Below are 22,950 nucleotides of genomic sequence, written 5' to 3'. Positions count from 1 at the left end.
GACTCACCTCCTTTTCAACCGACTGCTTCAGAAACTCATTGGGATTCTAAATGTAAGAAAAAGCTCTGACTTGCAAAAAATGTATTATATTTAAAGATGGGGTCTCAACATATGCCGTCTGAAAGATCTGAACACCTGGAGTCTTTTGGTTAGAGATGAAGTAATACTATTCTTTCTTTTCCAGTAGTGATACTTGGTCCTCAAGTATCTACTATTAAAAAGTGCTGATATTATTGCCAGCCCTGTATAGCCTAACTACTTGATAGGTGCCTGTAAATCCTCATATTTACACTATTTCCCTTTTATGGTAAAAGCAGTGTTCTGTCACAGATATAAAAAATACCAAGCTTGATGAAATATTTACTAGTTGGGCAACAAGTACTTCCTCCACCCCTTAAAATGTTGACCTTACATGAAGTAATTCCACAGCATCTTCATATTGCTTGCATCATTTAAATGGGAATTTCCATTGATTTTTTTCCATATTTCTGCATAACTCAATCGTTGGGATGTAAACAAAATCATCCAGATTGGTTTGATGCAAGATGTTGCATTGCAGAGAAACCTACTGACTCTTAATTACTACCCTAAACCACAAATGTTATATGTATACGTTCATAATAGTAAAGTAATGCTAAATCTGAAAGTTTTCTTTGGGGCCTAATTTGCATTGTAACCCCCTGCATGTGCCTCTTTGTCGTGAATCGGGTGGGAAAGTATGTTTTGGGCCTGAAATTTATCTCAAAACTATTGTAAAACAATGTCTCAGACATCAGGCAATGTATTCGTACACATTTCATGTAATACTTCCTGTGACAGAACTTTATTGTATATGTATTCTCTATTTCCAGCACCAGTACTGTATTTAAGTGCCTACGCTGATACAGATACGGTGTCAGTAACAGTTCAACACTACTTTTGATTCTTTAAACGAGTGGTTCTCAGTGCTGGTTCATCTCAGAAAGAGTTCCTTAGCTAATTTCTTAGCTAGTTTATTAGCTGCATCAGGTTTATCAGGAGGAAAGAAAGTTCAAGGACAACTCAAAAATGTGCAAAGTAAGGCGAGTCCAGGACCAGGACTTGAAACCACTGCTGTAGATTTATATTATTCTCTGAAAACAGTTTACAGATACCTTATTTACTAATATTGCTCTTGTGCTGGTTCAGGAATCACCTCATTTTATGTTCTATGAGAGAAAGAAAAAGGAAAAGAGCAAATATTTGTGATCAATTGGTTAATCTGTACAACATTTGAGTAGAGAAGTAGTTGCGCACTTACAACATTGGCATGTTTATCACCAAGGCTTTCAAAAGTATAACTGCTTCCCTCTAATTAGTGAAGTTACAGCTTTGTTGTGTGGTTAAGTGATGGGGATGCAATCCAAACAGATACAAAAGCCTAGCATTTGTACCCCGGTTAAATTGCATCCATGGTAGCCTTGCAAACAAAAATGCTTTGTCTATGTTGATACTGCAGTTTTAGAGGTATGTATTACTGATTAAATATAATGTATATTAATAGCACAGCCACTGACAAGAAAATATGTTGTTCTTGTCCACATTGAACACATCATTCACAGAACATTTACAGTATAGGTTTGAAAAAATATGTGAACCCTTAGGCTAATGACTTCAGCAAAGCTAATTAGTGTCAGAAGTTGACAAATGAAACAAGTGAAATGAGATTTGATGTGTAGGTTAGAGTTACTCTGACCTATAAAAACATTTTGGGCTTGCTGTTCACAAGCAACTGTTTATGTGAACCATACCTCAGAATATGATCACTAATTGTTGATTTGCATAAAGTTGGAAAGGGTTACAAAATAATCTGAGTTTAGGTATTTATCAATGTACAGTTAGACAAATTGTCTATAAATGCAGATCATTTAATACTGTACATACTCTCCCTAGACAGAGACACAAAGCCAAGAGTACTCCAAAGGCACAACGCAGAATGCTTAATGAAGTAAAAAAGAACCAAGGACTAACAGCTAAAGGCTTAAATGAGTCACTGGAACTGGTTGCGAGTCTTTGTTATGGAAAACAGTGAACATGCCTGGTGTGCATGGCAGGACACCACAGGAAGGAAGCTTCTGTTCTCTAAACGCATGACTGCACACATTTAATTTGCCAACAATCACCTTATCACTTCAAAATGCTGCTGGAAAAATATTTTGTAGACTGATGAAACCAACGTTGAACTGTTTGGGGGGAAAAACACACAGCACAATGGATGGCATCATCAAGTGGGGCTGCTTTGGTCCCTCTGGGCCATCAAACGAAAGAATGAATTCCCAAGGTTATCAGGTGATCTTCAAGATAATGTCAGGTCTGTTGTCTGCTGACTGAAGCTTAGTAGAGGCTGTGTGATGCGGCGGGACAGTCACCCTAAACATCCAAGTAAATCTACTACAGAATGGCTTCAAAACAATAAAATCCACCTTTGGGAGGCCCAGTCAGAGCTCAGACCTTAACTCAAGAGGTGGTGCAGAGTAACTTTAAGAAAGTTGTTCACACCAGGCATCTGAAGAGTATTGCTCTTGAAGTATGTGCAGGTCTGAGTTGCAGCTACCGGAAGCACCTTGCTGTCAAAGGTTGTTTGGCATTGTAAATGTTGTGTTGGTCTATAATTGCGTATAATTTCTGCTTCACTTTTTTAGACCAGGTCCTTGGGAGTTAATCTTTGCCAAAGTTTATTCTGTGCATGTTTCTAATGGTAAGCGACACAAAATAGACTCAAACCTGAAATGGACTCAAAGCTGGAAATAAAGAAGGCCTTGTGCTTAACTGATCTAAGAAAAAAACAAAAGCAAGTCTTCCAATCTCAATAATAATAGAGAGAATAATAAAGAGACAATAATAATAATAGATTGAGCATTTTGCCATAACCAGAATTGTACTGGAGTGCACTGTTTGTGTCCTTACTGGTTTTATGTTCCGTTGATCAGATTAGCATTTCATTTTGGGGGAAAATAATGCAGATTTCTTCACTGTGTTGCTACATTTGCTAATTTATTGTTTCACCCGACAGGCCAGACTGTTTGCAGTTGAAACAGTACACTGCACTGCTGTTTGTCGTGTCTTGGCTGATAGGTTCAGTTCTCATTGAATTGGCTTGGTGCTTTACACTCTGATGCACTGCTGTCATATGGGAACGTTTGGATTGTTAGCTTGCTGGCGCAGTAAACAGGCATGCTAGAAGATCTGTGCGGTTTGAGCCTACGCACAACTACAGGCTGATCGTGAGAAGACAGATGCAAAGACGTACCATAGCGTTCCGGGTTTATTTTTAGATTAATAAATAAACAAATAATCATTCAAGCAGGATATTCACACTTATGTAGATCCGACCTGTCTGAAATTTTCTTTGATTAAGGATAAATCATAATATCATAAAAATAAATGTTTGCAAATGTTTCTGGACGAGGGAGACAGTGGGGTTGATTCTACACAGCTTAGCTGAATTCTAAGACACTTTTCTGTAAGGAAACACCACAGACTGTATGAGATCTTGTATTTTGGAGCAGTTTTGGAGCTATTTCATTCTTCTATCCCAAGGGTATTATTTTCAGCTGTAACAAATTCTTATAGTCAGTTTTTCTTAACCCACTCTCACTCTTCGGTTTAGGTCAGTAATACTTTTTCTGGGTGTTTTTCAGACTGTTTTCTTCTGTTTCTCCCCCCCCCCCCCCCCCCCCCCTCTTTTTTTATTTGGTGTTATGCTGAAAGATACAGAATGTGTTTGACAGAATTCAGAATTGCCAAAAGAAACACATGAAATCGTGTAGATTCTTTACTAGAGTGCTTGTTAGAGAGAATCAACTACTGTCTTTCATCGCTTTCCCTGTGCAGAACACTTTTTTTTTTTTTCATTCTTGTGCAGCTTGATGAAAAATATGAAGTAAATGGTGAGGACCCAGTAAAATCATGACTGCTTTCTATTGCAGCCCAGGTTCAGATTTGTTCATAAACAATACAAGGTATTGTAAAGGTAAAGGTACATTATGTAAGATACTTTATTTGTGTACAGTCTTTTTTGTGCCATTTATCTAAGTAATGATTTTTACATGAAATATTTACACAGTAGTGTGGAGATGCATACAAGTTGATTGCAAAATGATTGCAAAAATGTTGGGGCAGTAATTAAAACGCAAGTAACAGCAAAAAAGAACAGTGATTTTTAAATTCAGTTTTACTTGTATTAAAAGAGAAACAAAATAAAGACAAGATCCTTAATATTTTATTTCATCAGTTTCATTTTTTGTAAATACATGCTACTTCTGACACTGATGTACATTCCAAAAAGTTGGGGGGAGGGGCCTTTAAAGAATAGGAACATTGTAAAATGTTCAGAAAACGTTTTCAAAGTGGTGATGTATAAATGCTTTGGTGTGAGGAAAAGCCATTTCAATTATGAGCAAGTTTTGTTGAGGCTCGCCACTTTGATAAAAAATGTATGTCAATAATTTAACTGCTTAAAGTTTCTCAACAAGCCACTGCAAGGACTTTAGGTAATGTATTCACTAAAGTCCATAACATTTTCAACAGATTCAGGGAATCACAAAAACTGTAAAAGACCAAAAATAGCAGCTTAATGCCTCTAACCTTAGAAACCTCAGGGGGCACTGCGATGGAGATCACCACATAGGCTCGGGGCTACTTTGACAAAACATTGTCAGTAAACTCTGTTTGTTGCTGAACACACAGTGGAAGCCAAGGTCTAGAAACGTCACTGACTTCTCTGGGCTAAAGCTCATCTGAAATGGGCTGATGCCCAGTGGAAATGTGTGTTGTGGTCTGAAGTCAGCTTTTCTGATTGCTTCTGAAAATAATAATGTTGTGTTCTTGGGGCCAAAGAAGTAAAGGACCATCCAGGTTTTTACCAGGATAAAGTTCCAGTATAATGGTAGAGGGAGGTGTGAAAGCACCTTTAACGCTGAAAGATATACATGCACTTTGGAGCAACATTTTGCCTTTTAGAATGCCGTCTTTTTCAGGGACATCCAGGCTTATTTCTTCATGACAACAGCAAAAAACACATGTTGCAACTGCATGACTGTATATTCAGATAGTGAGGGTGCTACGTGGGCTTGCCTGCCTCCTACTGAAAATGTGCATTATGAAGTACAAAATACAACAACGAAGGCCCTTATGGCCCATAAATGTTTATTAAGTTTATTAAGGAAAGGTGATGGAACACAGTGATACACATACTTCTGTCTCCATTTTATTTGGAACGTTTCAAATGGCATTTTGAAATTAGTGTATATTTTAAAAAATTAAGTTCTTGAGGTAAAACATCAAAATACAGTGTTTTTATGGTAATACAAGTGAAATAGATTGTATTAGTCACTTCTGTTTTTATTAGCATTTCATGTACCGCGTTTTGAGGGAACTGGGTTTGTGCTTCCTCAGTTATTATTTAGAGCATTTCAATGTAATTCAATGAAACTACCCTGGACCTTAAAATCAGGTAATCAGATTTTTGTGAAATATGGTCTGATCAAGAAAGATTTCAGAAAACCTCTAGAGAATAGTTGTTGAAGCTTGAAAGACTTGCAAATGTTAGAGAAAATTTCCATGAACTCTGTCAGGCAGGTTCACAAATAGAATAAATTCAGTACCGTTGCTTCTCATAACAGGAGTGGGCGTCCAGCTCTGCAGCCTCAGGGCCTGGACAGCTCGTAATCACTGGGGGACCAGTGAATTCCAAGTAACATCTGGGGACTTCTTCTGTTTTGTATTTGAAATTCTGTATATTAGAATTGGAAAGTCAGTGAAGTCTTGACCTCAGCCCCACTGAAATAGAGCAGCATGATCTGAAACAGGACATTCAAGCAAGGCATTCCAAAAATACTATGATAGTCTTATCAGCTACTGAAAGTTCTTTGTGTAGACACATAAAACTGTAATTAGTGTGTGTGTGTGTGTGTGTGTGTTTTAAAATAAAAGTAGTGAACATAGAGTGAAAAAATAAAAATCTAAGCTTTGCACAACATATAGGAGGATTCAGGGGGATGCTGTTGAGGACCATTAAAGTGCCTCTAAAAATATTTTGTTCCACTAGTGTTTTTATTTAGTTTTATTGGCACCCTATAAATAAATGATTTTGCAGAGGAGGCACTCAAAGTCAACCAGGGCTGTAACTCTTAAAATATTCATTATATATATAGGTTTGTTTTTGCACAGACCCAATGTTGTTTATTGACTGTTGACTTTGCCTTGGAAAACAAAGCCAATTTAGTTGCATCAGATTAGATGTGCAAATCAGGAAGGAGACGTGTAAGTGAGGACTGTTAAAGTAGAATTGGTAAGTAAATACCCTTCTTACAGACTGTTGCTATTATTCTACCCATATTTCCTTTATAAAATGAATACACCTATTAAGATCTGATTGGCTGAGCCACACAAGCCATTGGAAAATACTTCCATCAGTACACATCAGTTGAAATCTATGTTAATGGTGTTATAAATGTTATTCCAGGAATAATAAGTGGCCTACTTGCTCAATTGAAATGCCATTAGTTAACTATTTAATAATGTGAGATGATTATTTTCACCAAAAAAGTTACTTTTATTGAACTATTCACAGAAACATGAATAGAAACACATGACACATCATATGCCAAGTTTAGATCTGTTCAAAGAATTATTGTTGGTTTGTCAACCATAGCTTAGTGTTGATAAACTGCAAAAGAAAAAATGGTTGGTCTGGGTAATTTTTTTGATAATGATACTGATCTGATATCTTGAGTTTGATACTGATACCATAAACTTACTTTTGCCAAAAGCTTTCAAATTGTGACAAACAGTTGTAACATATATGGGAGAATTATTAAGTTTTAATACTAATTCTATATTCTCCTCTAACTGGCCCTCTGTGTATTCACTTCACTTGGATTCTTTGGTTTTAAAAAATGTAACCAATGGACAGCAGCATGACTGCAAACTAACGAGCACTAGTTTTGAATCTAAATGTGTTCGACACCATAGTAGTTAATGTTCTCTTGCAAATGTCAAAAAAACTGCCCGGGTTTTATCTTACCTACTGGAAGAATTCTGTTGGTTACGTTGTATTTCTCCAGCAACGACAGAGTTATGCTGCTCTTCATGCACTTCTCGAGGGTGTTGCAAACGTTTTTCTGTGGCAAGGAGAGTGCCAGAAGACTGAGATGCACTGATGTCTCTTTGGGAGTACATCAGTCTACAGTTGGCCAGTCTAAAAACAGTTCTGAATTACAGCCTTTTATACTGTATATTTCCCCACAGCTATTGGTACATCTGTTGAAGATTATGTAGGACAGTAGATATTTTGTTTTAGCAAACTTTGATCAGTTACATATAAAATGATAATAGCTTTCATTAAAACAAAAACAAAACATTTATTTAACTGTAGAAACAGATTTTCAGACATTGGGACACAACTGCGTGCTCACCAAGTGGCCGTGAGGGACAGGGATGCAGCCTCACTTCCTACTCTGAAATGCAGAGGTCTGGCTAAAATAAGGCTCCGCTTCTAGACTGAAACTCTGTTATTATTATTTTTTTTTTTTTTTTTTTTTTTTTTTATTAAAGAACTCATGATGAATCAAAATCTTTCAATTTAAAAAATAATTTAAAAAGATATTTTATTAATCTAAATTTAATTTTATGTATTTAATTTTTTTTCTTCACAAGTTGAAATTTAGGGGTTGGGGTTTGGGACAGCCACCTCCCAGTAGAAACATTTAGCTGTTTACTATCTCAACAAATGCCTTGGGTTTAAATTGATCATATAAAGATCCTTGTAAATATCTATGGTCTGAATGCTGTTTTTGTATAGTAAAATGGTATTTATACCGTGTGACCGTATTTCAGAAGACTGGTTCATATGAGCAGGTCATGCATACCATTGAGTACACTGTCAAGTGTATACTGTCTGGACAGTCAGGTACTCACACATCTTTGATTGGCTAGTTTTGACAACATTTGGCAGTGTGAAACTAGTCACTAGTTTCTGTTTGGTAGAGAAATCATGCTTTCCTTGACCTTGACTAGTCCAAAAACTTCTGTGACTGATGCATTGCAGTATATGCAAAATATATGTATCTATGTGTGTGTATATATCAGAAAAAGAAGTTGTGGAGATTTGTGCTGAGTGCTAGACGTAATAGATCCATATATATAGATCAGTGCACAGCAGTTGTGCTGGGTGTGTTACTCTAGTACAGTGGTAGTGCCTGAACTAGTTAGTGGGTGCATGTTGATGTATTTAATATGGAGTAAAGGAAAAAACACAAATGTATTGAAGCGATTTCTTACACACATGCATATATGAAAAGTAATGTGCAGAAGTCAGAGACCACCCTATTTTAGGTGCAAACTATTCATTTTTCAGTAGATATTTCTGAAGAGTCCTCACATGAGGATAGTGAACCACAGTGGAAGATAAAATTATTAAAAGATACAGAGAAAATGGGCCTCCTAACAACCATGCAAGAACTAGTGGGCCACCAACATTGTTCCTGTCAGATAAACAATGCTTAAAGCTTTTATATTTGAGGCCAAAATCAAAATTCGCAGGTGTTTGTATCCGGTCCTCCACTTTGAGAACTGAATACTATGGGTCTGAAAGGATGGACTGACCACCTACTAGGATTCCTTGATCATGAGAAACAGACGACGCAACCGATTTCTGAGACTGAGCTTTGGCGGTGTGGAAAGATGGCCCTGCAGATTTTCTAAGAGGAACTGAATGCAAGTCTCCAGAAAACAATGCTGTAATAAATTGCTGTTGTCAGATCAAAACCACGTATCTTCAAAACGGTAACTTGACAGGAGAAGGAAAAAACATGCGTGACTTGTAATGTAAGTTAATGGGACCAGACATTTTTCCAAGACATTTTGGGCCATTTTTTTTTTGGCCAGTTCATCATGAAGCATACACATGATGTAAAGAGTAAAAAACTGAAAAATGTAGATATGAGGTTTTGTTCCAGCAGCAGAGAAATACGAAGAGTGGGTGCACTTAATAATGAAAAAGTGATATTATATTTAGTGATTGAAGCTTCTGTGTAATTTTCTATTAAGTATGTTGTCTGCTTTTTTTTCCCTCGACACTAGTTTTGACTGGGAGTTAAATTAATGATGGATGGTCTCTGACTTTTGCACAGTACTGTATGTATTAATGCTGCAGGATGTGAGCAAAATATTGTGTTGCTGCATATTGTTTCTCATATATCACTGCTGTTGGAAGAAAACTTACTTTACTTTGAATGTAAGTCAGTGGAACCCGACTTTTTTACAAGTCATTTTGGGCTGTTGCTTTCGGTCCATTCATTTTGAAATGTACAAACAATGTAAAAGGTAACAGGTATTTTCAAATTATGTCAAAAACTGAAACTACAAAAATGGATATACAAGGTTTTCTTCCGACAGCAGCGATATCTTGCAGTAGTAAAAGGGAATTCATAATTTGACATGGTTAAAGACTAACCAACATTTTTTTTACCAAAATAATTCACGTTTATTGGATTACATGAATACCTTGATTGTCCTTGTCCACAATACACATTAAAACCAAATCCTGTCCTTGGTTAGAAGCTCATTTCCGTATCAAATCCCTCTACAAGATACATTTTCCCATGGCAATGTATTGTAATAGCAGTGAACAGTCGTAACATGTCATCTAGAGATGGATTTACCTTCCTTTTCTGAGATGAGTCATCATTTTTCACATGACTGTAATGCGTACATATGTGCATGCCTCATTTGTGCCTCACCCTCGTTCGCACCTTCCTTCGTTTCAGTCTTTCAGTCACTGATGCGATTAGCTTGTTGAAACACAAATACGCTCCATTTACGCTTACCACTGGAGCCAGCGTAAGATAGATGAGAGGGAAAAGAAGGCAGGAAAGCTATGTCTCTAAATCTTTTTCCTTCGCCCCATCACTCCATCAGTCCGATGGCCTTCGTCTGTAATATTTATAGAGCTCCTGTCTCGCGTTTATTAAAGAAGTGATGCCCATCTGTGATGCTAAAGGCGACACAAATTTGTTTTGCGGTTAACACCAGAGTATGCATGCATATGCAAACGTACCAGCCAGCCAACACTTTAAGGTTTTTAAATGATTCACTTTCAGGGTGAGATTTGTTGACCTTTTTTGCGTGTTGTGCTTACTTTTTTCCCTTCTTTCCCTCTTTGTGGCTGCTGATTAAAGCTGTATTTTTACCTTGTGGTGTTTTCTCTCCTTCTCTGTAATTTGCACCATAATGAGGTGTTCAGATTGAGGCATTACTCTTTTGATAGGCCCCTTAATTCAGCACAGGTCTCATTAGTGGCTTTTAAACCCCCGAAGTTTTCCACCCAAGGAATTATCAGTTCTCAGTTCTGGTTAGGAAGGTGCCATCCCTTCTTGGGTATTGCTGAATAAAATGAACAAACTTGCTTTTGCTGGCTTGAAGGCCTTTCAGTTAAAAATTAACCATTATACTTGTGTTTTCCTTGAAATATAAAAGACAGGTTTACAGTGGGTAGTCATTTTCATTTCTGTTGCTGGTTTTTGGACCTGCACCCTTAAAAATAATGCCCTAAGTGTTTTTTTGGGTTTTTTGGGGGGTTTTTTTGGTCATAGAAGAGCTACTTGTGGTTCCCAAAAGCAGGGGTCCTCAGTGATCCCAACCCACAACACATGGAGATATGAACATCTTAACAAGCGTGCAACCACATCAAAAATTACAGACATTAAGAATTCCACAGATTTCTTCCTATATAATTAAGTTCTTGAGAGATAATTAATAGAAAGTATTCAAGGTGGTTTGATGAAAATAATGTATGTATGATGTATAATGATGTAGAAAAACATACTATGTCTAGATTTCTTTACAGTGGTGGTTATGAGAACCAGGTGTGGCTCAACACACGTAATGCTAATTTATTTACGATCCAAGCTGGCGATATAACAAAATCTCAGGTGTCAGGTTGCATGTCTGAAGCCATTTCATATCGGTACCATGGATTTCTGTGAAAGAGCTTTGACAGGCATTAAATACATGGGATGTCTGGTTTGTGTTGTCACTACTGTAAATAACTCTGTAATTTTCTCTAAAAGAGATCATTTTACCTCAGAAGTCTCAGATTTTACTAAGATTTTATTTGTTTATGTAAACATTAAACATTTAATTATTTGGTGGAAACTTATATACCATAGGAACCAGTAACCTGCCTATTCCAGCTGAACATGTTGGTTCAGTATTTTTATTTTTGCTGTATTCTCAAACAATTAGAGTAAGAGGTAAATATGAAGCAAAACTTAAGAATTTGCTTATGTAAAGATATGTCCATTTCAGTGTTTTGAGGTTCACAGCACATTTTCGCCCCCTCCATCCTATGTCACCACTATTATGCAGCCGTTATTGTTTTCTAGGTTCAACGTTTCATAGCTTTATTAAGTTTATTATCAGTTTATTATGGTCAACTTGGCTACAGTGCCATTTGGTATTACGATACATGTACTTTCTTTTAGCATACATTTATTGATAGTACTTACAAAAGCTATTTTACACATGTATATCATCATTATTAAGCAATTGGGTGTAAAATTATGATTTAACGTTAGCTAAATGGTAGAATTCAGAAATGAATGTACTGACATTAGACCTGTTAAAATAGGCTAGACTAGTGGCCAGACAATGTTTGGAGGTGGATACATTTAGTAATAGACTATCAGGTTAATTCCATTCATGAAAAATGGATTTAAAAACATATTCATGGCAAATTTTGTGGTCCCTTACTAGAATCATAGATGCATTGGGTTTTCTGAATCATTTGAATGTCACAGTAATGGCAGAAATATCAACATTATCATATTCTTTTTTGAGATGTATTCCCAAAACAAAATGATATTGCCAAAAAGAGGCCCAAGCTTACCAGATAGCAAAAATACTGAGACCCAAGTGTTGAGATGAACATCATGCTAGGGTCATCATCATGCTCATGATGAAGTGGTCTCCTTAATAAAACGGACATTTTTTTTTGTGATTTCCTGTAAATATATAGATGTTTGTAGTCTACAACTCTACATTGAATTGTACATGTCACACTGAAGTTAATTTTTTTTTTTTCTTCCCCCGTCCCCCAGGGAGATTATGACCCAGTCAAAACAAAAGTGGTGCACTTCCGGTTGAACCCCACCCAGGTTGCTAAGCAGCAACGTGCCGAGGAGTTGGAGCAGTTGAGGGCGGAGTGTGAACGTCTGAGGGACCGCCTTCGCAAGATGGAGGCAGGAGGTGCCATCACCACTGATGACACTACGCTGATTATACCGCCTTCACAGGAAATACTAGGTATGCAGAATTTGTGAAGCGGATGGTGAAGCTACATGGTAATAGTGATGGGCATTTTAAACGTTTTTGCTATTGTGACCAGAAGGGCCAACTTGTTATGGCCAGATGAATGGATAGGAGAATCTCTAAAATGGAAAGGATTGTGTGGTGCTACTGGTCAGTAGTGGTGAGTATCTACTGACAGTAGTTTGAGGGTTTTGGGCAACCAGGGCTCATCGATGAATGAGGGCAACGAAGGCTATCGGAAATCAGAACTGGACCTTGGAGCAGTGGAAGAATAGCTGATCGATTATCTATGGAATTTGCTGGAACAAGTCTCCTTCTCCACTTTGCAGCTAAGAAGACTTAAAAGATCTGCTTCTGTCATTTTGGTGCCAGATACCCCACAACATCTTCAGAGGTCTGGTAGAGTCCATGACTTGCTGGGTCGGAGGTTTTGGGAGCACATGGAGGACCAACAGCGTATTAGGTTGTAAAGGTCATAATGTTTTGGCTCATCAGAATGTAATGTCATATAAACAGTTAACAATGTAAGTTGACTTTTGTCTTCATCATTTGCAGCTTTGAAAGCTCAAGACGAAACTGATTACTTGTTTTGCCTCCCAGCTGTTGATAATTAGCAGCTCCCAGCCGACAACAGACACAAATAAAAATGAAGAATAAACAAATGTTAGGTCACAGCTGACCTCTAAATGGTATAGAACCACGCCAGAGGTTGGAACCTTTGTTGTTTTTGTAAAACCCACAATGTGTCTTGATACACACATTCTTTGTTTTCTCTTAGTTACAGAAATTTGCCCCATCTTGTCTGATGGAAGTGCACCCAATTCATGTTCTTTCTGCTTTATATCCTGCTCTTTACATAAACAAATGCAGTAGCATGTAAAATTATAAACTTACAAAACAAACGCACACAGGCCTTCACTGTTTCATACTTAGTGGGAAATTGTAATAATATTAAATTAAAAGTTTTAATCAAAAGATGTAGCATGTAAATTGTGGTAAAAAGCAAAAAACAGACTTGACGCTTTGAGCACTTGAACCCCTCCTTGCAAAACAATTTTTTCTTTTATAATTACAAATTTTTTTGCTGAATATAAATGTAATCTTTACAGCATGTCTATGAGCTACACAAAGCACATGTTCCTCTAGTTTTAACCTTTGTGCAATCAAATCAAGTGTTCCATTTGGTAGATTTTTGTCATTAGGGGGCCGTTTAGCTGCTGGTTGCTTTGCTTAGCATATGTTTTGGTAGTCTGTTTTAAATGTCAGTGCAAAATCAATGCTCTTGGCTTGAATTTGAAGATGCTGTATTGGCAAATAACTCTGGATAGTGCACTGCAAATATGTAGCCCAGTCCAGTATTAGCTATGAACAAATTTTCAAACCCAGATTATTTATATTCATTGCTGTGAAGCCGCAAAAAAGGCATGTAAAAACCAGCAGTTTTTAACTAAACTCTAAGACTTGACAGATGTGCTAGTCAATAATGTACCAAGTTACTTTGGCTTGTTGTGACATGCATGAAGAGGCAGTAGAGTAATATTGTCATCATGCCCTATAAATATAGCAGCATTCAAGGCCAGTGAAACACATCTTTGAAAAATCGGTTCTAACATAAGGACTCCTAAATCAAATTCTTTTTGTATATTATTGATGACTGACAAGTAGCCAAATGCCGATGCATTAACTTCTGTGTGGACTCCACTGTCCCAACGAGGACTGTTAAATGTTACCCAAACAACAAGCCGTGGGTAACAAAGGACATTAAAGCTCTCCTCAACAGGAAGAAGAGGGCCTTCAGAGCTGGAGACAGAGTGGAGGTGAGAACGATCCAGAGGGAACTGAAGACAGCTATCAAGGAGGCAAATATAGCATGAAGCTGGAGTGGAAACCAACAGAAAAACATGAGGGAGGTTTGGAATGCAATGATGGCCATCACCAACTTCAGGTCCAGTAACAACAGAGGAGCAGGGGAGTCCCTCGCTATTTTTAAGAAACTCCTGAAGACAGAGCTCTTCAGGGAGCACTTACTCTGATCGCCTCTTGCAAATCTAACCACTACCAACCTCATCTCCTTCTTGCCCTCCTTCCCTTCTCTACCCCGCTATTACCCTTTGGCCTCATTTAAGGCCTGACTATGTCTGTTCTATGTACCACATTATTTGTAAGTCGCTTTGGATAAAAGCGTCTGCTAAATGTAATGTAATTTAGTTTAACAGATTTGACACTGCAGGCTCTGTCCTCCTCCATCCTGACTCCTCTGCTGCCGGTCCTCAGCAGCCCATTCCACTAACCCCTCCCCCTCCTGATAGCCTGCCCCCTCCTGTGGCAGCCCATCTCACACCTCCATCCCTCCCCCAGCCGTCACCTCTGCAGTGAGTCTCACTTCTGACCAGATGAGAAGACAACTGAAGAGACTCGACACAAACAAGGCTGAAGGCCCTGATGGGGTTCCTTCCAGGGTCCTTAAAGCCTGTGCCTTCCAGCTTTGTGGAGTACTGCAACATGTCTTCAACATGAGCCTGAGTCTCCAGAGGGTCCCTATGACGTGGAAGACGTCCTGCATTGTTCCTGTTCCAATGACGTCACGACCCAGTGACGCCAAGGACTACAGGCCAGTGGCACTGACGTCCCATGTCATGAAGACCATGGAGAGGCTCGTCTTGGATCAGCTCCGACCCATAGTCCAGCCTTTTCTAGACCTGGGAGTTGAAGATGCCATCATCTATCTGCTCAACCGAGTATACGCTCACCTGGATAAGCCAGCTAGCACTGTGAGGGTCATGTATTTTGACTTCTCCAGCGCATTTAACACCGGTCGGCCTGCTCTTCTGGGTGATAAGCTCACAGTGATGCAAGTAGATGCCCCCCTTGTGTCCTGGATTGTTGACTACCTGACTGGCAGACCACAGTATGTACGCCTGCAGCACTGTGTGTCGGACAAAGTGGTCAGCAACACTGGAGTTCCGCAAGGAACTGTGCTCTCTCCCTTCCTCTTCCCCTTCTACACCACAGACTTCAGCTACTGCACAGAGACTTGCCACCTTCAGATGTTTTCTGATGACTCTGCAATAGTTGGATGTATCAGCAAGGGTGATGAGGATGAGTACAGGGCGACAGTGAAGGACTTTGTCACATGGTGCGAGTGGAACCACCTGCAGCTCAATGTGACAAAGACAAAGGAACTGGTGGTGGACCTGAGGAGGGACAAGGCACCGGTGACTCCTGTGTCCATCAGGGCGGTCAGTGTGGACACTGTGGAGGATTACAAATATCTGGGTGTGTATATTGACAATAAACTGGACTGGGCTAAGAACACTGACGCCCTCTACAGGAAGGGCCAAAGTCATCTCTATTTTCTGAGGCGCCTAAGGTCCTTCAACATCTGCCGGACTATGCTCAGGATCTTCTATGAGTCTGTGGTGGCGAGTGCTATACTCTATGCTGTTGCATGCTGGGGAAGCAGGCTGAGGGTGGCAGATGCCAACAGACTCAACAAACTGATCCACAGGGCCGGTGATGATGTGGGTGTGGAGCTGGACTCGCTGACGGCAGTGTTGGAGAGGAGGACGCTGTCTAAGCTGCAGGCCATTATGGACAATGGCTCCCACCCACTCTATGACACGGTGATGAGACACAGGAGCTCATTCAGTGCAAGACTCATTCTACCAAAATGCACCACAGAGCGCCACAGGAAGTCATTCTTACCCGTGGCCATCAAACTCTATAACTCCTCCCTCAGTGTGTGATTCACAAAGTGTGGTTCATCTGTGCAAAACTCAATGCCAAACAGTACTGTTCATATGTGTAATAATAATAATTAAAATTATTGTGCTCAGAAGTACAATAATTTGAACTGCTTTATACTAGATGTTTAATATTTATTTTCACAGTCACTGCCACTTTACGATATTCATAAGAACTTAAATCTCGTGTACATATTGCAAATTTCTCTATCTAAATTATTAAATGTTTATTCTTTTACATAAATGGTTGCCACTGTTACAACTGCAATCTCCCTCTGGGATCAATAAAGGATTTTGATTCTGATTCTGATAAAAGGCGATAATCACCACCTTGAAAAGGGAACTGGAACACAAATAGGGAGAACTAATTTACTGTTAAACAACTCTCTAAATATGTTAGGAAATTGGTTACTTTGGAACTTGCTTCAAAGTGGCTTTCTGCAGTAAAAACAAGCAAGTTGAAGTGACTGGGTATTTACGCTAGAGAAATTAAGTTAGCGCTGCCCCTGGAACCTTTAGAAGTACAGAAAGTTCTTCTTATCCCCGTCTATGCTCGTGAAACAGAATCAGAAAAGGGTGACAAATAATCATCATCGTCATCATTATCATCGTCGTTAACCACTTAACCTAGATAGGGTTGCGGTAGCAGTTGGGAGAGCAGAGAATCCCAGATGACCCTGTCCCCTGCAACTTCCTCCATCACATTCCCAGGGACCCCAAGCCACTCCCAGGCCAACTTGGAGATGTAATCCCTCCAGCGGGTCCTAAGACGACCCCGGGGTCTTATCCCGGTAGGCCGTGCCTGGTACACCCCCAGCGGGAGGTGTCCAGGGGGCATCCGAATCATTTACCCAAACCACCTCAGCTGGCTCCTCTCAATGCAGAGGAGTAGCGGCTCTACTCCAAGCTCCTCCCAGATGGCTGATCTCCTCACCCTATCAAATAGAGTGTAGCCTGCCACCCTGCGAAGAAAGCTCATTTCCGCCACTTGTATTCACGATCTCATTCTTTCAGTCATTACCCACAGCTCATGACCATAGGTGAGGTCGGGATGTAGACTGACCTGTAAACAGAGAGCTTTATGGCTCAACTCCCTCTTCACCGCTACAGTCCGGTACAGTGACTGCATTACTGCTGCTGCCTGTCCCAACCTGTGGTCGATCTCACGATCCCTCTTCCCATCACTCGTCAACAAGACCCTGAGATACTTAAACTCCTCCACCTGGGGCAAGTCCTTTTCCCTTACCTGGAGTGGGCATGCCATCCTTTTCCGGGCTAAGACCATGGACTCAGATTTGGAGGTGCTAATCCGCATACCAACCCCTTCACACTCAGCTGCAAACCGCTGAAGTGTGCGCTGGAGGCATCCATGTGATTGAGCCAAAAAAACATTGTCTGCAAATAGCAGAGACGCCGCCCTCCGGCCTCCACACACAATGCGCTCCTGACCTTGGCTACGCCTTGACACCCTGTCCATGAATATCATGAACAGGAGTGGAGACAGGGCACAACCCTGCCGGAGTCCATCGCTAACACTGAAAAGAGTCAGAATTAATGCTGAGTATACGAACACAGCTCTCACTCTGGGAGTACAGAGATTGAATGGTAGTAGCCCCGGTACCCCGTACTCCCAGAGAACCTCCCACAAGATATCTTCTCCAAATCCATAAAACACATGTAGACTGGGTTGGCAAACTCACATGCCCTCTCAACAATCCGCGAGAGGGTGAAAAGCTGTTCAATCCACATTGTTCCTCCTCAATCCGCATTGTTCCTCCTCAATCTGAGGTTCAACCATCGTTCGGAGTCTCCTTTCCAGCACCTTGGCATAGACTTTCCCAGGGAGGCTGAGCAGTTTGATAGGTCGGAGTGAACTAGCCAGCTAGCAAGGAGCACATGATGTCAGACAATGCTAATATTGTCGACGTGATTTTGGCCAAGCCATTTGATAGTCTTCCTTACGAGGAGAAGGTTAGAATTAAAACAGCTGAGCACATCAACACCTAAGATTGATCTGGTGCAAAAAGTAGGGAAAGGTAACAGGTCTGTTCAGCTCTCCTCGTATGACAAAGTTAGCTGGCTGACTGGAAGTGCTTAGACAAAGAACATGTATTGCTAGCTGCGCCTCTTGATGAAATCATCTCAGGGATCATGTCTTGCCTGGTCAAAGTTGGGTTTTGGGGATCTGTCTAACTAAGGCCATTTTCTTGAAAAGGAATGGAGGGCAGAATTTGTGTACCTTGACAAATTTTACGATATAAGCCGACAACAAATCATTGCCACATAATTTCTTTGTAGTGGTCACGTGACATCATCTCCTTGAGACACGGCATGATTTAGTAGAACTGTATTTGTAATTTTATATATATATATATATATATATATATATATATATATATATATATATATATATATATATATATATGTGTATATATATATATATATATATATATATATATATGGTCCTGCTAATTGCTGGCAAGCAGGATGGGTGATGTCTGGAGGATCCCGAAATCTCAGTCATGCTAGTGTTAAATGTGATCTTGAGAAAGACCCTAAGAGAAGGACCATGTCAGGTTCATGACATGTTCTTAAACAGAACTGTTGTCACCTTTGTGCTGTGTAGATTTTGTTCTTACCTAAGAACAAATCCCAAATAAGAAAGCATTGGTGAATGTCAGAATCTTCTTGAAAATGGCATAAGTGGGTTTTAAGAAGAATTTTTTTCTTAAGAACAGTTGACAAATGAGGCCCAGTGCAATTCTTGTAAAAAAAAAAAAAATTCTTATGATAATCTTATTTTTCTGTATACAATCTCCATTGTGTTTTTTTTTTTATGTATACTACATTGTTTTTTAGCATGTACCATAAACTATGCAAGAAACAGTGAATTTGTACTACCTTTGATCACTGTTATTTGGTTTAATCCACTCAGAGGAGCAAAAATGGAGAAAAAACATCAAACCAAAACGTTTTAACTCTTACAGCCTAAGACAAGTGTGAGACTATCATAGGGTTAAGAAAACGTTTAGGAACCTTTCAAGAATACCACTTATTCTTAGAATTATTCTTAAGGAATTAGTTAAGAAAAAAATAAGAGAATTCTTAAGAAGTTATTTGATGAATAATAAATTCTCGTAACTTTTTTCTTAAGAATGAAGTTAAGAAAAAACACCCTTAAGAAGATTTTCTTTCTTAAAACACGTGTGAATCCGGCCCTGAGTGGTAGGTTGAAATATGAGAACTTTGAAAATATAATAGTATACGGATTTCTAAGGGCAGTCTCCACTATAATGACAAAAGTCAAAGCCTGGTTCTTTGTGGCATTTGGTCATGACTTTGGAATTTGTTTGCAGTCTGAAGTTTAGTATTCAAATTTTTTGCATGTTATCCAATTCGGATCTACACCAGAAGCAGAAGTGCCTCTTTGGAACAGCAATCATTAAAATCACAATTGAAGGTAGTTTTCAAATTGTTGGGTTACTCAGTATATTATTTAATGTAAGTTATAATTTTTTAAATTATTATTTTATTTATTTATTTATTTATTCATTCATTATGAAACCACTTTTTTAAAAAAAAACCTGAAAACTAAAAATAGCATAGAAAGTAGGTCCAAACTGCAGCCAAATGCAGGCATTGGTTAGGCGGGAGTTACATAATTGGAAATAATTGATAGGCATCATTATTATTATTATTAGTAGTAGTAGTAGTATTATACTGTTTCTGTTGTGTACCTGTGACTGCTGTTATAGAAGGGATTTCCAGTGTTATGAAATATAAGAGCTTATATTCTCTCAGCATGAGCTTATATTTTCTGCTTTTTCTTGATTTATTTTGTTTATTTGGTGCCCCGTGGACATGTGGGAATATCTTGTTTTCCTCAATATTTTTTGGTGGCAGGACGCTAGAGTAGGACAGATGGAGCCAAAAAAGTGTATGTGTTCAGAAAACGAGCCTTAACAAATTAGAATGTCAAACTAAATTGTTCAGTCCTCATGAGCATGTGGCTTTCTCTCTGTGTATGTATAATTTTGTTTCTGTTGTCGCCAGCTGTGTCTCACTGGCCCTGTCGCACACAGTCTTCCTGTGTGTTTCATATGCAGCATCTATGTTTCTCTCCTCTTATGAGCAGCACATACAGCTCAATATCTTGTTTGTATACACACATATGCAAACAAGGATGTAGCTGCAAAGAAACAGAGAAGCTAGCGATGGTTTCTGGTTTTATTGTCGTATAATTTGTGGATGTGATGGAGCAGAATTCCATAGCAGTTATGAGCAAATAGAAAAGAAAGAAAAACTATCAGATGTAATTTGTATCTACAGGGCTAATATTTGGAGAAGATTAGCTGATAAATGTGCTCTGTAACAGTTAACATGGGCGAAGATTCTCTACTGTCTCAGCGTCACGCTCTACAAAAAGGTGTTCATTCAAAAGAATAAAACTTACACTGTAGTTACACTGTTCTGGTGCAACAGAGCCCATACATTTTGACTGGGAAGATGGTCCAGTCAAAATTGTGTATCTCCATTTTTGTCATTTTTCTGTTTTTGACATTAATTGAAAGCACCTGCTGCCTTTTACATTATCCATTTTCTGCTTCTCACAATCCAAGTAATCCCAAACACAACAAATGATGTTGACGTCTGGACTCTGGGGTGATCAGTCTGTTGTTCTGAGAACACCAGCAGCTTCACTTGTGGATTTTTTCATATCTGAAGCTTTAAGTACTGTTTATCTAAGGTTGACAGTTCTGGTGGTCTACCAGGTCTTGCACACTTGTTTGCAACACCATTTTTTTTATTTAATTTATCAATTTTCCTTTGACTTTCCTCTTCCTTATGCAATGGATCATCTTATATCTAACCCCCTCAGACATACCTCCTGAAAAAAAGTGGAAATGAAATAAATGAAGGGTGGTACACGATTGTATGGGAAGCGCACAACAAGATTAATTGCCATACGTTATTTAAGACCAGTGTTATCAATTTCACTTACTTATTGTTCATATGGCCATTCTGACATATTTTGATATACTACATGACTTATTAGCGATTCTACTGTTTCACTGCAGCATAGAAGCACCACTCTGCTGACAGAACTGAATTATGGTAGAGCTGTAACGGGGACAAATTGAGAAGAAACTGCATAGTGGTTAAGTAGATCATTTGATTAATAATGAATAGATGACTCACTTATAGAAATAATGGTTGGTTCCAGCCTTAATTATGAAGGCATTCTTAATCAAATTCAGGTGCTTCAAGCTGGGAAAACACAAAGCAATGTACAGCGATATACAAGCAGACTGCAGTGTGTTTTCTCATGTTTCTCAAAGAGCATTGTTGCCTGTGAAAAGGAAGTTTCTAAGAGCTCAGGTGGCATAACCAAGGTCGTTTTTGGGACGTGGAAGAAAAGAGTTGCGTCAACAGTTTCAGCCGTGTTGCTTGACCTTGTTTGTTACTTGTATAGTCGATTGTGTGAGAGTGATGACGTGTACCAGTTTTGTTCTGTGTGCATTCATTGTTTATCTTTTAAACTGTGTAAACCTCTTTCCGCAGGCTGCCAAGTTAATATTCAGCCAGTGAAATGGAAATGGACTCTGTTGTTGATTACTCTCTGTGTGTTAAATGTTGAGCTGCTAGTGAACAACGAGTGGTTAAAGAGAATGACCCCCTACTGTGAAAGCAGTTCACACCTCTACACACCTCTCCAGTTTTGTAAATCATATGCATTTTTATTGTAATATTATTCAAATATCATCAAAGTTACTAAATAATAGTGCAAAAACTGAGGGACCTCCAAAACATGCAGGAATGGTATTTTATGGCTGCTGTGAAAAGGTGTTGAAGGTGAAACTGTCCCTTGTCACCCATATACACTTATATGCAGTTGTATGTAAAAGTTTGGGTGCCGCTTGATTTTCTAAGTGGAAATAAGTACAAAGAGCATAGTTGTGCACTTTTTAATAGACAATTTGTTTATTAATTCAGTTTATCTGCTGTATGTGGTACATTATATTTCATTTTTTTCAATACATATTTAGTAAATAAATGGAAGCTTTCCACTACAAGTTGCAAAAAAACTATGTTGAAATTTGGTTCTCTGTAAATGATGTTAACTTATTTTCACGTAGAAAAATTGACAAAACCTAATTTGAACCAGGCTTCAAACTTCTGCATATGAGTGGATTTACAGTGTTTTAGGTACCTGTAATGACTTCTGTCATTATGCTAGTAGCGCCCAACTAATATGAATATCCAAGGATTTCAGTCACATGATTTTTTTTTGTTGTGGCCGCTATATTTGGGACCGAATTTCTGGCTTTCACTGTTCCACGCGAACATAACTAGAGGTGAAAGATGGCAAAAATGACTCTTTTTCCTTTGGAAGAGGAAAAAAATGTTACCTTGAAAAGGTTGATAACACAGGCTGTGATCCTAATACAGTTTCCCCTGAACTCCTGATCCCACCTAAACATAAAGCAGAAAGCTACCAATTATGTGTTTTCCTGACATTTATATTTATCTCGTACACAACCCCTCTCCCTATTCTGGAGAGGCTCTCAGAGCTTTTAAAAGCCCACCAGCTCTTCATGTCAGAGTGGGTTGAAGGATCCCATGGTGCTGTATAAAGAGGAGAAAAAAACTCTTGGTCATCATCGGAGGGTTACAACATCAGCTAATTAACACAGATGTGAACAATACTAGCCTTTAGATCACTTTAGCTATGTTAACTGCCGAGAGATGAACAGTTGTCCCCCTAACTGAACTACAAACAGCCAAGTATAACCTTATTTCTCTGTTTAAGGAGATTTAAATGATGTTTCAAGGGAGAAACATAAACGTTAAATATAAGACAATGTTGTGAGTCTGA

At 38.8% G+C, this 22,950-nt stretch overlaps 1 protein-coding gene across 2 annotated transcripts in view; it reads left to right on the top strand.

Moving 5' to 3' along the window:
* Positions 1–22,950, top strand: part of mad1l1 (mitotic arrest deficient 1 like 1) — a 111,872-nt gene that overhangs the window by 61,608 nt on the left and 27,314 nt on the right. For both annotated transcript variants that reach the window (XM_017717427.2, XM_037543179.1), the window contains exon 16: positions 12,120–12,324. In XM_017717427.2, the coding sequence (XP_017572916.1) occupies positions 12,120–12,324 (205 nt within the window). The remainder of the gene's footprint in view (positions 1–12,119; positions 12,325–22,950) is intronic.

The sequence above is a fragment of the Pygocentrus nattereri genome, chromosome 12 (genome assembly GCF_015220715.1).
Source record: "Pygocentrus nattereri isolate fPygNat1 chromosome 12, fPygNat1.pri, whole genome shotgun sequence".
Taxonomy (NCBI): domain Eukaryota; kingdom Metazoa; phylum Chordata; class Actinopteri; order Characiformes; family Serrasalmidae; genus Pygocentrus; species Pygocentrus nattereri.
Note: the sequence above shows the minus strand (reverse complement) of the source record. Positions and strands in the feature narration are given on the sequence as shown.